This window comes from Barbus barbus, assembly GCF_936440315.1.
Source record: "Barbus barbus genome assembly, chromosome: 1".
Taxonomy (NCBI): domain Eukaryota; kingdom Metazoa; phylum Chordata; class Actinopteri; order Cypriniformes; family Cyprinidae; genus Barbus; species Barbus barbus.
The window spans coordinates 9,430,914-9,444,772 of record NC_136729.1 but is presented as its reverse complement, the minus strand read 5'-3'; the positions used below and the strand labels follow the sequence as shown (position 1 = coordinate 9,444,772).

General features: G+C 36.2%; 1 protein-coding gene across 3 annotated transcripts in view; it reads left to right on the top strand.

Moving 5' to 3' along the window:
- The window catches only part of LOC306847622 (A-kinase anchor protein 13-like), an 83,526-nt gene extending 71,264 nt beyond the window's left edge, over positions 1-12,262 (top strand). The window contains exons 28-39 of one of the 3 annotated variants that reach the window (XR_013782171.1): positions 1,438-1,514; positions 2,246-2,427; positions 2,977-3,059; positions 3,957-4,133; positions 4,321-4,473; positions 4,663-4,724; positions 6,552-6,596; positions 6,900-6,950; positions 7,885-8,322; positions 9,531-9,825; positions 10,208-10,325; positions 11,655-12,262. Coding sequence is in view for 2 of the 3 variants with exons in the window: in XM_079381669.1 (XP_079237795.1) it covers positions 1,438-1,514; positions 2,246-2,427; positions 2,977-3,059; positions 3,957-4,133; positions 4,321-4,473; positions 4,663-4,724; positions 6,552-6,596; positions 6,900-6,950; positions 7,885-8,322; positions 9,531-9,825; positions 10,208-10,266 (1,622 nt within the window). In the remaining variant the exon portion in view is untranslated. Of the gene's footprint in view, positions 1-1,437; positions 1,515-2,245; positions 2,428-2,976; positions 3,060-3,956; positions 4,134-4,320; positions 4,474-4,662; positions 4,725-6,551; positions 6,597-6,899; positions 6,951-7,884; positions 8,323-9,530; positions 9,826-10,207 lie in introns of all 3 variants that reach the window. The other 2 variants (XM_079381670.1, XM_079381669.1) reach the window with 2 other exon arrangements.
- Positions 12,263-13,859: the final 1,597 nt, after the last annotated feature.

Here is a 13,859-nt window from a genome sequence, read left to right as displayed (position 1 = left end):
TTGTGTTGTCGTGGATACCAAAGATTCTAGAGCGTGTAGTTTTTTTTTTGTTGAGCGTGTAGCAGTGATGCGCGGGTAAATAAACAACCCAATCCGTATATCATTCGTCCATTCGTTTTTTGATTTAGTATTGAAAGAAGAAACATGAGAAAACGGCTTTTGGAAAAGTGTGAAAGCCCTTAGTAGCGCAAACTGTTCTTTTTCTGAATGCTGATATAGTGTTATGTAATATAGGCTTGATTTATTCATTTATTTCGTTTCATTTTCTTAATTAAGATGTTGCATGTGTTTATCCAGTCTAATCGAAGTGTGCGGCTCTCCCCCCTTTCCCAACAAAAATCCCACCCCCTCTCAGAAAATACATAAAACTGACATACTGAGCTATATGCGCTTAAAAGTAACCTATTAAAATTATACAATGGCATTGCTCCAACGTGTTGGGAAATCGGGAATTTTGTCCCGCGTCAGCATTTATTCAACAGTTAGTTGAATATAAATACTAGAACTATATAAATTACAAAGGTTTAATTGGCATCTTTATTTCAAACGACCCGACCGACCGCGACCCGAATATCATTCAAAATATTTTTGGATGACTCGTAACCGCGGGTGACAGCGGGCACCCGCTCATTTTGGATCAACCCGCGCATCACTGGCGTGTAGTACTGCTAAATCCCCGACCACTATGACGGTCTAAGACAGCGAGACTTGACAAGACCGAGAGGTCCGAGACCAAGACAAGACCAAGACCAAAGACCGTCAAGGCCGTGACAAGACCGAGACCACGTAAAAGTGGTCTCGAGACATACATCACTAACCAGTTGTATAAATAACAGAAAATCCTGCTATTTTAATAATGTAAATAGAATCTATAGCTATTTGCGTTTAGTGTAAATAGCATATCGCTAAGAAAATACTGCTATTTTCACTTAGCATATCGCTATTTACATTGAGCGCAAGTAGCCACTGCCATTTATTTACTTTATCATCACAAGGAACAAAATCACCTGTGTAAACCTTTTTTGTTGTACTTTCTTTTTTTATCACTAAATCATAAGATTAAAATACTACTTTCTTATCAAAGGTACATACAAAATATTGCATATTTCCACATAAATAGTATTAATAAGATTATGGCTCTACATTTTTTATAACATTAATGGGTTGCACTTTATTTCAATTACATGTACTCACAATGTACTTACAGTGTACTTACCCAAGAAAGTACTGGTAATATAAGGTAAGGTAGAGGTAGGTTCAGGGTTTGTACCTAGTTATTACCTAGTTATATTAATTACTACAATAAGTACATAGTATGTACATGAGGAACAGGACTGTAAAATAAAGTGCTACCCATTAATGGTTCTAAATATAAAAATGTAATATTTTGGAATTTAATGTTTATTGTAACAGAAGCATCACCTTTTTTATCCTTAGATGTCCACGCAGTACTTCTTTCTGATGTCTTTGTGTTCCTCCAAGAAAAAGACCAGAAATATGTTTTTGCATCTCTGGTGAGTGATTGGATTTTGTGCTCTCTTCTTTACTAGATAGTAGGTTTAAAATCAACTTGAAATCAGAACTGACATAAAAACTTACCCAGAATGATTAATCAGTTTCGATATGTCAGACTGAAGTCATTAAGATACAACTTCTCATTTTTAAAAATGCATTAGTATATGTTGAAATTTACATGAAGGAAGGTTAACAAATGCTGTTGAAGTACTGTTTATTTTTAATTCATGTTAACTATTGTAGTTGACTAATGTTAAAAAATGAACCATATTTTTTGATAATGCACTTTTGTCATGTTTCTTCACGGCTTTCTTCATTCATGTTTTTTACAAAGCTTTTTCTTTGAAATCTAGGACATTTCTTGTTTTGTTCCATAATGCACTGAGAACAAAAGTAGCATCCACTGTTACTTTGGATTAGTTTCATCATGAATTTCTAAATAGACCTATTTAATGTTTGGAGAAACAAGTGTTAAATTTGGCCTAATGTCTGAGGAAATATTGTGTTTATTGTAAAATGTGGCCATATGATGGTTTATTAAGTTTAATACTTCGATTAAGAGATGACTGAATATACGGACACATTTTACACTACAGTGTTGATGTTTCGTTCAATCCGCTGAGGTTTTTCTCTCCTCCTCCTGTTTCCCATCTCTCTCTTTCTCTCTCTGCATATTCTTTCGGCTTCACTCCGCCCTCCTCATTCTGTGTCTCACGCTTCTCATCAACAGGACCAGCGAGCCACCGTTATCTCCCTGCAGAAGCTGATAGTGCGAGAGGTGGCCCACGAGGAGCGCGGCCTCTTCCTCATCACCGCTGGCACCGCAAACCCCGAGATGGTGGAGGTTCACGCCAGTTCCCGAGAGGAGCGCAACACCTGGATGCAGCTCATTCAGGACGCCATGCACTCAGTGTGAGTACCAGATGTTCACATCCTTACCTTTACATCGTGGACATTCACTGCAAATGAAAGAAGAAATAGCTAATGCTGAAAACAAGATATTTGAGAAGCAAAATTGCATGAAATAGTAAGGGACTTAATTTTTTTTACTCTAATGCAAATAATATTTTCTTGCCAAGAATAAATCTAATGGTTTTCTCACTTAGAGCTTGAACCTCATTAAGCTAAGAAAAATACTAAGATATATTCTGTGAAATAATAGTCTTTGTAGTCTTAATGTTTTCTTATTCAGTCATCTTGATCATCTTGATTTATGGATATTTAGACAAAAATAATACTGATTAAATATATACATGTGTATATAAACATATTTTTTTTTTGCATTTTTCATTATTTTAAAATAATCTTAAAAATTACAGATTAAAAATTATTTTAAAAAATTACTAAATATTTAACTATTAAATTAAAAAGTAGAACAATTGCAAGGATGCTTGGATGGTATCATTCAGAAAATACCAGGAAATGTATAAAGTGAAATGATTTTTGTGTGCGTGTTCACAGAGAAAAGGATGATGATGAGGGGATCCCGAGTGAAACGGAGGAAGACAGGAAACTACTTGAAACAAAAACGAAAGAAATGAGAGGTGAACAGCTTTCTTTCTGTTAGTTTAGGTCTTTGCCCTTTTTTCATAGTTTATGTAAATGTATATATTTTTTCTCAAATTATCCAAAATAATATACCATATATTTCTTATAGTATAAATAAATGAATAAATTATTGATTTAAAAACATATATACAAAATAAGTTATCAAAATTTTTATTGTGTATATATATATATATATATGTATATATCTTAAGGTCTTAAGGTCATTGCACGTTAAAAAATAAATATGACCTCACGTTATGTCAATTACATTTGCACACTGCCTCCGAAACTTTCGTCCGTCAAAAAAAAAATTTGGATCAGGTTCGATTTTCTGCGTTTTTGCGTCCGTAGCATGCATTTTGATAGGAGAGGAGGTGGAATACAAAAAAACGGAAAAAACGCATGTGAAAATTTTGGACTCGGTGTGCAATGATCTTTTTTGACATTAAAATGAACTAATTCAGAAGAGTTGTTTGCTTATGAATCACTTATGAAATATTTTATATAACATACAGTTAGCAAAGACAAAACATCATTTTTATCCTTTGTTTATCTTTCTATTATTTTGTGGTTTACTCGTCACACTTTTTTTTTTTTTTGTATAGTGTTTGTCCTATTTTGCATATTGTCCATTTTGTATATTTGTAATTTTTTTTTTTTTAATTATCTGTGTCTTGTCCTGTCGCTGTCATTGTCGCACTGTGGCGCTACTGTCACTAAATTCACAAATTCCTCGTATGTGCAAACATACCTGGCAATAAAGCTGATTCTGATTCTGACATTCAAATGAGCCTTTGAGTTAATTAAAAGGTTTTTAGTTTTCTAAAAATGTATATGTTTAACACCCTAATTATGATAAAAATCTGTAAATAACAAGACCTCCTGTGTCTTAGACATGCTCCAGAGGAAAGATGAACAGATCGTATCACTCCTGCTGGAGAAGATGAAGCTTTTCCGTGAAATGTGCGGTTCGTCCGACGACACTGCTTCGGCGGTCAAAATGCTCTTCAGGGCCAACAACGAGGACGTCCCCAAGGGGGAACCCATCATGATGGACGCTCTCAGAGAGGGTAAGAAATGCCACCAGCGTCTTCAGCTGCTCCCCACCTGTTGTCTGGAAGCTGATGTGTTATTTATGAGTTATTTGTGTTTGGTGGCAGCTGTGGCAACATCTCATTTCCAGCTCTAATGTTCTTCCAGGACTAGTAACTCACTTAATGTAATGAGGTTAGTGACTTGTGTGTGTTTGTGTGGCAGTGGAGATGTTGCAGGCGCTGGTGAACAACAGTCTGCGAGGGGCGGTGGGACAGCAGGTGGCCTGCGCTCCGGGGAACATGGGACCTGTGTGTCTCCCACGCAGAGCCGAGACCTTCGGAGGATTTGACAGCCACCAGATGAACATCTGCAAACGTGAGACATTTCATGTACTTCATGTGTCTATTCAGGCAGCATAGCTGATGGTTGTAAACCAAATTTATGTACCTCTTTTGACTAAGTTTTTTTTTCTTTGTTTCATTTAAAAAAATCTTTGTAAATCTTCTGTATGTAAAGCACAGTTACTGATTCGATCCTGCTCAGTCATTATGTTTGTGTGTGTAGATGGTGACAAAGAGGAAGCTGAAGATCTTCGGAGGACAGAATCTGACAGTGTACTGAAGAAGGTAGGACGCCTTTAAGAAATTAGCTTTAGTCCAAGCTAACACAATATTACCAAGTCAGTATTCAAATTTATGTTAGCTATTCTGAACGTATAAATATAAATCCTGAATATTTAGTTGAGTAGTTAGAATAGTTGTTTCAGTATATATTAATTTATACAGATGTCAGTCTTGAGTATATTATAAATCTGAATATTTATAATTCTAATATATTAATGTAATGAATATGAATGTTATAATATTAATATATGTATGTGTGTGTGTATATACACAATACTGCACACAAAAGCCAAGATTTAGTTTTTATTTGAAAGAAATTAATGCATTTATTCAGCAAGCACACATTAACTTCATATAAAGTGACAATGAAGACACTGAAGATATTGAAAATCATTTTTTAAAATTATCTTCTTTTGAAGTTTGTTCATCAAAGAATCCTAAAATAATAATAAATAATAATTAAATGATATTATATACTGTTATTTAATGTGCCCCTATTATGGGTTATGAAAGGTTCATGTTTTGGGAGTCCCCAACAACAGGTTGACATGCATGCAAGGTCAAAAAAACACTTTCATTTTCTTATAATATGCATTTATTTTTACCTTATTTGCTCAACGACTCCCAAACGATCCGCTCAATGATTAATTTTTCCAAACCCCTCTTTTGCGTGACGCTAATCTGCGGTGATTGGTCCGATAATTATTCGATTTCATTTAACGCAGTGTTTGTGAGCGCAGTGCTGCTTTGTGTACAGCCGTTACCAGGTTATTTTTACCTCTCCAAAAGCGGCATCTAGTGGCAAAGAATGAATTTGCATTTTCATTCAGACCAATGCGGAAATCAAGTTTTCCCAGGTCTGCGCGCACAACAAGTGGGTGGGCAATATGCTAATGTTTCATGTTGATGTGTTGACTGTTTTAAAAACGACTCATTTCAATGATGCAGAGTCGACTCTTTCTTTTGAGGGACAATAACTTTATACATGGTGCACTTTCAGATTTAAAATTTTGCAGGATGTTTTCTTTCACTTAGAGCTGTTACACACTGCATGAAAGGTCGTTTTCAAAAATCCATAATAGGGGCACTTTAAATATATATTATACTGTTTTCAATATAAAAAATGCTTCCTTAGTGCCAAATTGTCGTATTATAATGATTTTTGAAGCATCATGTGACACTGAAGACTCACATAAATGAAGAACTAATCTAAATATTAATCAGGTAAATACATTTTAATATTCTCCAACTTTAGTAGGATTATTGCACATATTCAAAGACTATAGAATACTCTTAAAGGGACTTTGACACATTCTGCCACAATTTTGTTTACGTAACATCTAGGTGAAATCGGCACTCTTAAAAATAGGGATTTATTTTTCTTAAATATTCATTTCTAAAGACTGCTGTGCTTCTGTTCTAAATAAAAGTCACACAATGACTATAAATGCTTGTTTCCCCAGTGTATGTCAGCATATATTTATTCAAATGTTTTAAAACAACATTAAAGCAATCCATCCCAATAAACAGACCCAAACAGAGTCACACTGTCCTCCAGTGTCATGTAGTGTTTACTACACCCACATGGAGCTGTTATAATATCCTGTCAGGTTTTGTAGCTAATGGGAGTCATTAGTGCAGCAAGGGCTCGGTGGAGGGTGGAAAATGAATAAGCGTCCATTAGGAGCGCCCAGCATCGGCTGACTCTGTAATGTGCGTAATGAGCAGCGGTGTGCTGGGCTCAGGCCTGCACTCTGACTGGTGTTGGGCTGATTAAACAGTCTCAGCTGGGCTCAGTAAAGCTGCAGTCTCTGCTTGTCTGCTCCATAGGGAGGAAACGCCAACCTGCTGCTCCTGCTGAAGAGAAACAGCGAGGTAAGAGAGGAGAGCATGCTTCTTTTAGAGTGCAGGATGTTATCCTTCAATGCTCATTGGGGCTGTGGATGACACTTTTAGCTTGCGGAACTGGGAAAAAATGAAAGTGTACTTGGGTAACATGTAACTTATGTAAGACAAGTGTTCTGTAAACATTTTGAACATAATTCCTTGAAAAAGTGTTAGATATAATCAGTTGTATGTATTTTGTGGTGATCAGTATGTGCATTTAAATGACTTTTTGATTGCTTTTTTGAGTGAGAAAAATGACTGTCTTTCTTGATGGCTTGTGTTTCCTGACAGCAGATCCTGACTAGTGTCACTCACCTTCATGACCTTCTGAGCTCACTTCAGGTGTGTATATGTTCCAAACAAGAAATAGAACAAACTAAATATAAAATAATAAATCTGAACTGACGCATTAAAATAAAAAATAAAAATTAAAAATGTATTTGTTAAATATTATTACAATTTAAAAGAACCATTTTGTATTTTAATATATTTTAAAATGTAATTTATTGCTGTGATGCAAAGCTGAATTTTCAGCATCATTACTCCAGTCTTCAGTGTTATGTGATCCTTCAGAAATCATTCTAATATGCTGACTTGCTGCTCAAGAAACATTTCTTATTATAATTAATGTTGAAGACGTGTACCGTATAATATTAAAACAAAGTTCAAAAGAGCATTTAAATGAAATAGTTTTTTGTAACGTCATAGATCTTTACTGTCACTTTTGATCTTTTGTTTAATTTTTCAAAAATAACGTGTGTGTTGTGAATAATGGACATATATAATGTAATAAATTAATGTATTGTATAGTTGGAACCTTTTTACTTTTTAATGCATTCTCAATATACTGTATATATGTATGTATGTGTGTGTGTGTGTGTGTACCTGGGATTTATCAAGTTATGGGGACCAAATGTCCCCACAAGGATAGTAATACCAGTAAATTTTGACCTTGTTGGGACATTTTTAGGTCCCCATCAGAAAACAAGCTTATAAATCATACAGAATATTTTTTTTTTGAAAATCTAAAAATGCAGAACGTTTCCTGTGAGGGGTAGGTTTAGGTGTGGGGTGATAGAAAATAGTTTGTACAATATTAAAACCATTACGCCTATGGAATGTCCCCATAAAACATGAAAACACAATGTGTGTGTGTGTGTATTTGAATATAATAATTTAAATTAATAATTTTGTTGTTGTTTCCTGCCCCTCATACTATATATGTGTATATACAATATTTTGTTCTAAATGGTTAATATATGTATTTTGTTTACAGGCCATAGTGCTGCAGCAGGACACTTTTATCGAGGACCAGCGTCAGGCCCTGAGCGAGCGCGCCCCATCCCGCTCCTCCTCCCGTCCCCCTTCGCTGGTGGAGCAGGAGAAACAGCGCAGCTTGGAGCGGCACCGACAGGACACCACCGCTCTGCAGCGCCAGCAGGCTGCCCACGCCGAAGAGAAGCGGCGCAAGGAAAAGGAGTGGGATGTGAAGGAGCAGGAGCTGACGGGCCGCGAGGTGCAGCTACACGTGAAGGAGGAGGATATGCGCAGGAGGAACAAGGAGCTGGAGGAGGCGCAGCAGGAGCTGCAGGGAAGGAAAGATAATTATCAGAGGGATCTAGAGAGACTGAGGGACATTCAGAGGAGGTTGGAGAGGGAGAGGGAGCAGCTGCAGAGGGAGGTGGAGAGAGTGGAGCACCTCCGCGAGGTGGAGGTGAGTCTTCAACTGCATATTCAAGCAGGTTTTTTTGCCTCCATATTTTCTGTGCATTTACTTATTACTGTAACTCATAATATTAATTCACTCAGAATAGAGAGCTGAAGGCCATCATCTTTCTTTATGCAGTATTTTATTGAGAATTATTCTTTCTTTAGCATTGAGAGCATTCAAACGACTGAATAAAATGGGATGAATTAAGTAATGTCTAGTTTTAAACTTGACTTAAAATGAACTATTGACATGTTTGACTTCTGAAATAGCATCTTGTTCACATTTTATTGTAAGATAAAAACTTGCATGCTAGAAAATATCACAAATTAGGGAAGTAGAATACATTGGTATTGGATCGGTTATTGGACAATATTAGTTTTTTTTCTTTTTTTCTTTTTTTTTAAACTTTAAAAACAGATAATAGCACTGGTAAACATTAGCAAATTTATAATGGGAAAAATATACTACAGTTCAAAAGTATGAGATCTTAAGCGTTTCTAATGTTTTTTTGAAAAGTCTCTTATGTTCAGCAAGGCTGCATTTATTTGATCAAAAATAGTTAAAATTGTGAAATATTATTACAATTTAAAATAACTGTTTTCTATTTTAATATAATTTAAAATGTTATTTATTTTGTTCCTGCATTTTCAGCATTCAGTCTTATTACTCCTGTCTTCAGTGTCACATGATCCTTCAGAAAACATTCTAATATGCTGATATGATGATCAAGAAACATTTTTTGTGGAAACTGTGGTATATTTAAAAAAAAATAAAAAAAAATCTTTGTTAAATAGAAAATAAAAGCATTAATTTGAAATGAAGATTCTTAAAAAAAGGCTTTGTAAAAAAACTTGTAAAAATGTGAGAGAAAAATGAAAACACAAGTCACAGTAACCCTTTTGATCAGGTTATTGCCTCCTTGCTGATTAAAACAATTAATTTCTTCAAAAAAATCAAATAAAAACATATTAAATATTATTTTAAGTTTCTTTAGTCAAAATAGTAAAGAATATTAATATTGGCCATTTATAGATTATCAACCATAACATGAATATTAATAATAATTATCATTGGCTTACTGTATCAATATGTGCCAGAATTAAAAAATTCTGTAAATGTGCTTTTCAAATAATGACTGGTTCGAAACTTAAAAGAACACAAATTTGTTTTACACATTAACATGATTTTTTTTCTTTTCATTTCTTCCACAGGCTCGGCTTCAGCGCACGCCCTCCAGCACATCAGAAGACTCCCTAAAGCTCCAGAGCAGCAGCTCCATCGAGCGAGAGATCTGGGAGGGCGAGTTATCATCCAGCCCCAGGAAGAACTCTCTGTCCAGGATGGACTCCAAACAGAAGGGCCGCAGCCTCTTCTCCCTGGGCGGCAAAACTCAGAGCTCAGAAGGACAAAACCAGATGCCCACACGACTGCTTCAGCTGGCTTCATCCAAGGAGAAGAAGGACAAAAAGAAGAAGAAGAGCAAGAGCCAGCCTCCTCAGGATGCAGGTGAACACATTGAACTCTCACACACACTCACTCTCACACTGTCTCACACTCACTCTCACACTGTCTCACACACACACACACACACACACACACACACACTAATTCAATAGAGATAATGATAAAGAATTGATTCAATTAGCCTGCAAACCACAACCGCCGTTTCCGTTCTGACTGGAATTGGTAACAAGTTCTCTGTCGCAGAACGTCACACATTTCCAGAAGGAAGGGGTTTGCTTTTGAAGGTCTAATAGGATTTCTGATTCGAGTTGTGAGTTATATATCAATCTCAGGTGTTTATTACACTGAGAAAGATGTCTGTATTTACTGTGGTTCAGTGTAGATGAATTTTCTCCTCAAATCTTGCTGTTTTTTTTGTCTCCAGCATCACATCTGCTGCCCCTGACCGAGCCTTCAATGGACGGAGAGATCTTCTTCTGCTGATTTACCCATAATCCCCTCTGTCCACGTCATTCCCTCTCATGGACTCTCTATCAAATCATGTAGGAAGTCACCGAAAATGCCCTCTTCAAATTTTGTCAATCTTTCTACAATATAATAAATCTCTCAAAACATATCCAGGTCGCATTACACCCCAAAATCAAAAGAAAATATTTTGCCTAATCCAAATCAATACTATTTTAGAATTGTTTTTATTTTTAATGTTATTAAAAAAAAAAATATTTTAATAACAATTTTGCCCCCAAATTCTCATTACCGTAATGTATAAATAGTAGTAATATATTTCAATTGTAAAGAATTTATATACTATGGTAAATGTTTTTCTGCTTTTAAATAGTGTTTTATTACAGTAGTTGTTGCTGTAATAAACTTTTCTCCATCACAGTAATGAGAATAACTAAATAATAAAAATTTGAAATTATTATTCCAAAAAAAACCTCATGATGCGTAATGGGAAAATATATATATATGACAACATATTGCTACACAATAAAATCTTATATTTGCACTTGCTTTCAAATGTTTATCAGACAAATCCCATCTTTGAATACTTGTTAAAATGTACGTTGTATATAAATATTAATTACTGCACTCATTTTCAAATGAACTGTGCCACCAAAAACTTTCAAAAATACAAAACTGGGGATTGGCCAACTTTTTTTAGGCTGAAAAATAATTTCGGCTTATTGCGCACAAGACAATTGAAAATTTTATCACGGTTTTAACATTTACACAGATTCGAGAAGAGAGGTGGTATTCCGTTTGCCCAATGTTTTCTATTTTAGCTTCTCGAAGGAGTCCCGTCTTTGAAATGCCACCGAGCACTTTAACACCATTCACACGTTACCCTTGCCCCGAAAATGACAATCAATTTTTCATCAGCATTCCAAAGATAAAGCCCTAAGGACAGTTTTTGGGGGCCATTGTATAACATACCATGGCATTTCATGCTAGTTTGAGATTCTCTAATCCTCCTGTGTTGAATTCTTCATGACTTTAGCAGGACGGATGAGCTGTAAATACTGTATGAACTCTAGACCCCTGAGGGATATTTAAAACGACCTGCTGGACAGGGAAAAGAGATAAACATCCACGCAGGATAGTGTACCTCACCTATACATCCACCCTTATGGATCAAAAGCACCATATCATATGTAAATATTAATAATAATACAATTAACACCCTGTCTTTGCACTCAAAGTGTCCACCTATTTCATCACGCTTGAATATTCACCTCGCAATCATACAGGATTTTGTTCAGCTAGATGTTCTGTTGGCCTGATTTTGTTAGGAGCTATTTGTTGTTTGATGAGAATTTTCATGTTAATTTTTTAAAGCAGTGCATGTTCTTAAAGTCCCATTTGTGCAGGTTTGCGTTGCAGTTTTCACCAGCGCTGACTTGATTCCACCTTGAGGGGGCAGCAGAGAAGCGTGTTATAATTGAAGGCTCCTCTGTGGATTTACATAACCTCTCAGTGAAGATGTCAGAGGAGACACAGTGACGCAGAGCAGGAATTATTATTTCTTCACATGCACAAAGGGAAGCATTGGTTCGTCATTTAAGGAAAACGGTGCCTATGGCCTTACAGAACTGTCAGCGACACTCGTCCTCAGGAACAAACAGGGAAAACTCAATCTAGGCGGTATATTGTTGCCGTCTCTCATGCGTAAATGTAAACTTAAGTTACTTAGCCTTAAAGAAATGATGGAGTGCACTAAAATATAACCCAGCATTTTCTCAGGAGTAGAGGTTCATTTTTTCATCTTTGTTGGTTTCATTTGTACATTGATGTACATATGTTTTCTTGCTTAAAGGAAGAATTAATATTATGTAAATATTTTGTGTAACATGTTTAAATGTAAAATTCTGAAAATGTTTAATTTGTGATTTTGTAAAATGTGTTTTGTGAGACATGAGGCTTTATTTATCTTTGTGTAAGAAGACAATATTTCCTCACATTAAAAGCTGTTGCAGTTTTTTTTGGCTTGTATTGTGTTTTTATTCTGCCCATTGAACTGCAGGCTATTGTATGTTTCATTCAAATTCACTGGACAAACAGATCAAGGTTACCTTTTCCTTTTAAAAAGATTAAAGCATGCATTTAAGAAATTGCCACTTTTAAAAGAATCCCGTATTAAGCAGAACCTTTGATCTGTGTTTGATCTATTTTCAACTTTTTGATTATTTCCTTAATTTTTATTGAAAATAAATGCCTTTCTGATGCGATATGAGATTTGAAAAGGGAGAAAAATAGACACTCCCAGGATCCGGATCCGGCACCTCCAAAATCAGATCCGGCACCTCATTTTGTCGGATCCCCCTCCTCACGCGCCAATGAAAGACATTTGTGCTGACCTATAATGTGCACATCTACATTTGAAACAAAGATCCTGAGCACGCAAAAGACGCGACGTGAACTGCTCTGCTCTCACAAACCATAATGCACAGATCCATAGCCTATACACATGCGTTTTCTTTCTCAGCTGTTCACATTTACTTAAGAAAAAACCTGGAAACTGGCCAGGATGGCCATTTTTGTGTAATTTTGTGTGTATTTGGCCACTTAAACTCAACAGACTACAAAAAATAACTCAATATGATACTCGCTAGGCGGCATTGGATGTGACTGTGAGCGCTCAGCCTTGAAACAGCCTCTGGAGCGCGCCAGTACCTATTGGTTTAAAAATTACACATTTTTGTGATGATGCAACAATGACCCAATTAAGCAAGTGACAATTTTGACATGTGTCCTGAAATGCGAGCCAAGTCTTAGATCAGCGACAGCGTGCAGCAGCTCGTATTGCAGACGAGATGCGCTGATGTGAAGCTGCTTTGAGAGAGTGAAAGAGAGAAGACGCACTCCAGCTGAATCACTCACGCTGTTTTCAAATGACTTATTTAATCTGCTAGTTTGTGTGGATTTATGTACCCGTACAGGGCTCTAGACTCATTCTTCCCACTGGTCGCACTTTTGCGACTAACTTTCTCAGTTGGTCACACAAGCACATAATTTGGTTGCAATTTTTTTGTTGCTTACAATCAGTGCTTGAAGTGGTCCGGTACGCACCGGTAAGCGGTACCGGCACTTCTATATTTTAGCCTTTAGAGTACCTGCACTTTTTTGTGCGTACTGGCACTTCTGACATGTTGCTGGTACTCAGAGTAAAATCATCAGGGTCTGGGTGATTAGGCTATATGATCGCGTATATGATAATCTGTTCTACCATTTGTTTCAAAGGTTTTGGAAAAGATTGTGTTTTTCCAGCTTCAATCTTTTCTTGCTCTAAACAGTCTGTTTGAACACTTTCAATCTGGTTTTAAGGTTGCTCACAGTACCGAATCAGCCCTCTTGAGAGTGTTAAATGACATCTTCTTAGCCACTGACACAGGGGACTCTGTGGTCCTTGTTCTCTTAGATTTATCAGCTGCTTTTGACACTATCAACCATTCCATATTAATTAATAGACTTGAATCTTGGGTGGGTCTCTCTGGCACAGTTTTAAAGTGGTTTCAGTCATTCCTGTCGGATAGGAAATATGTGGTTAGGCTAGGAGATTTCTTCTCTTCCACTTC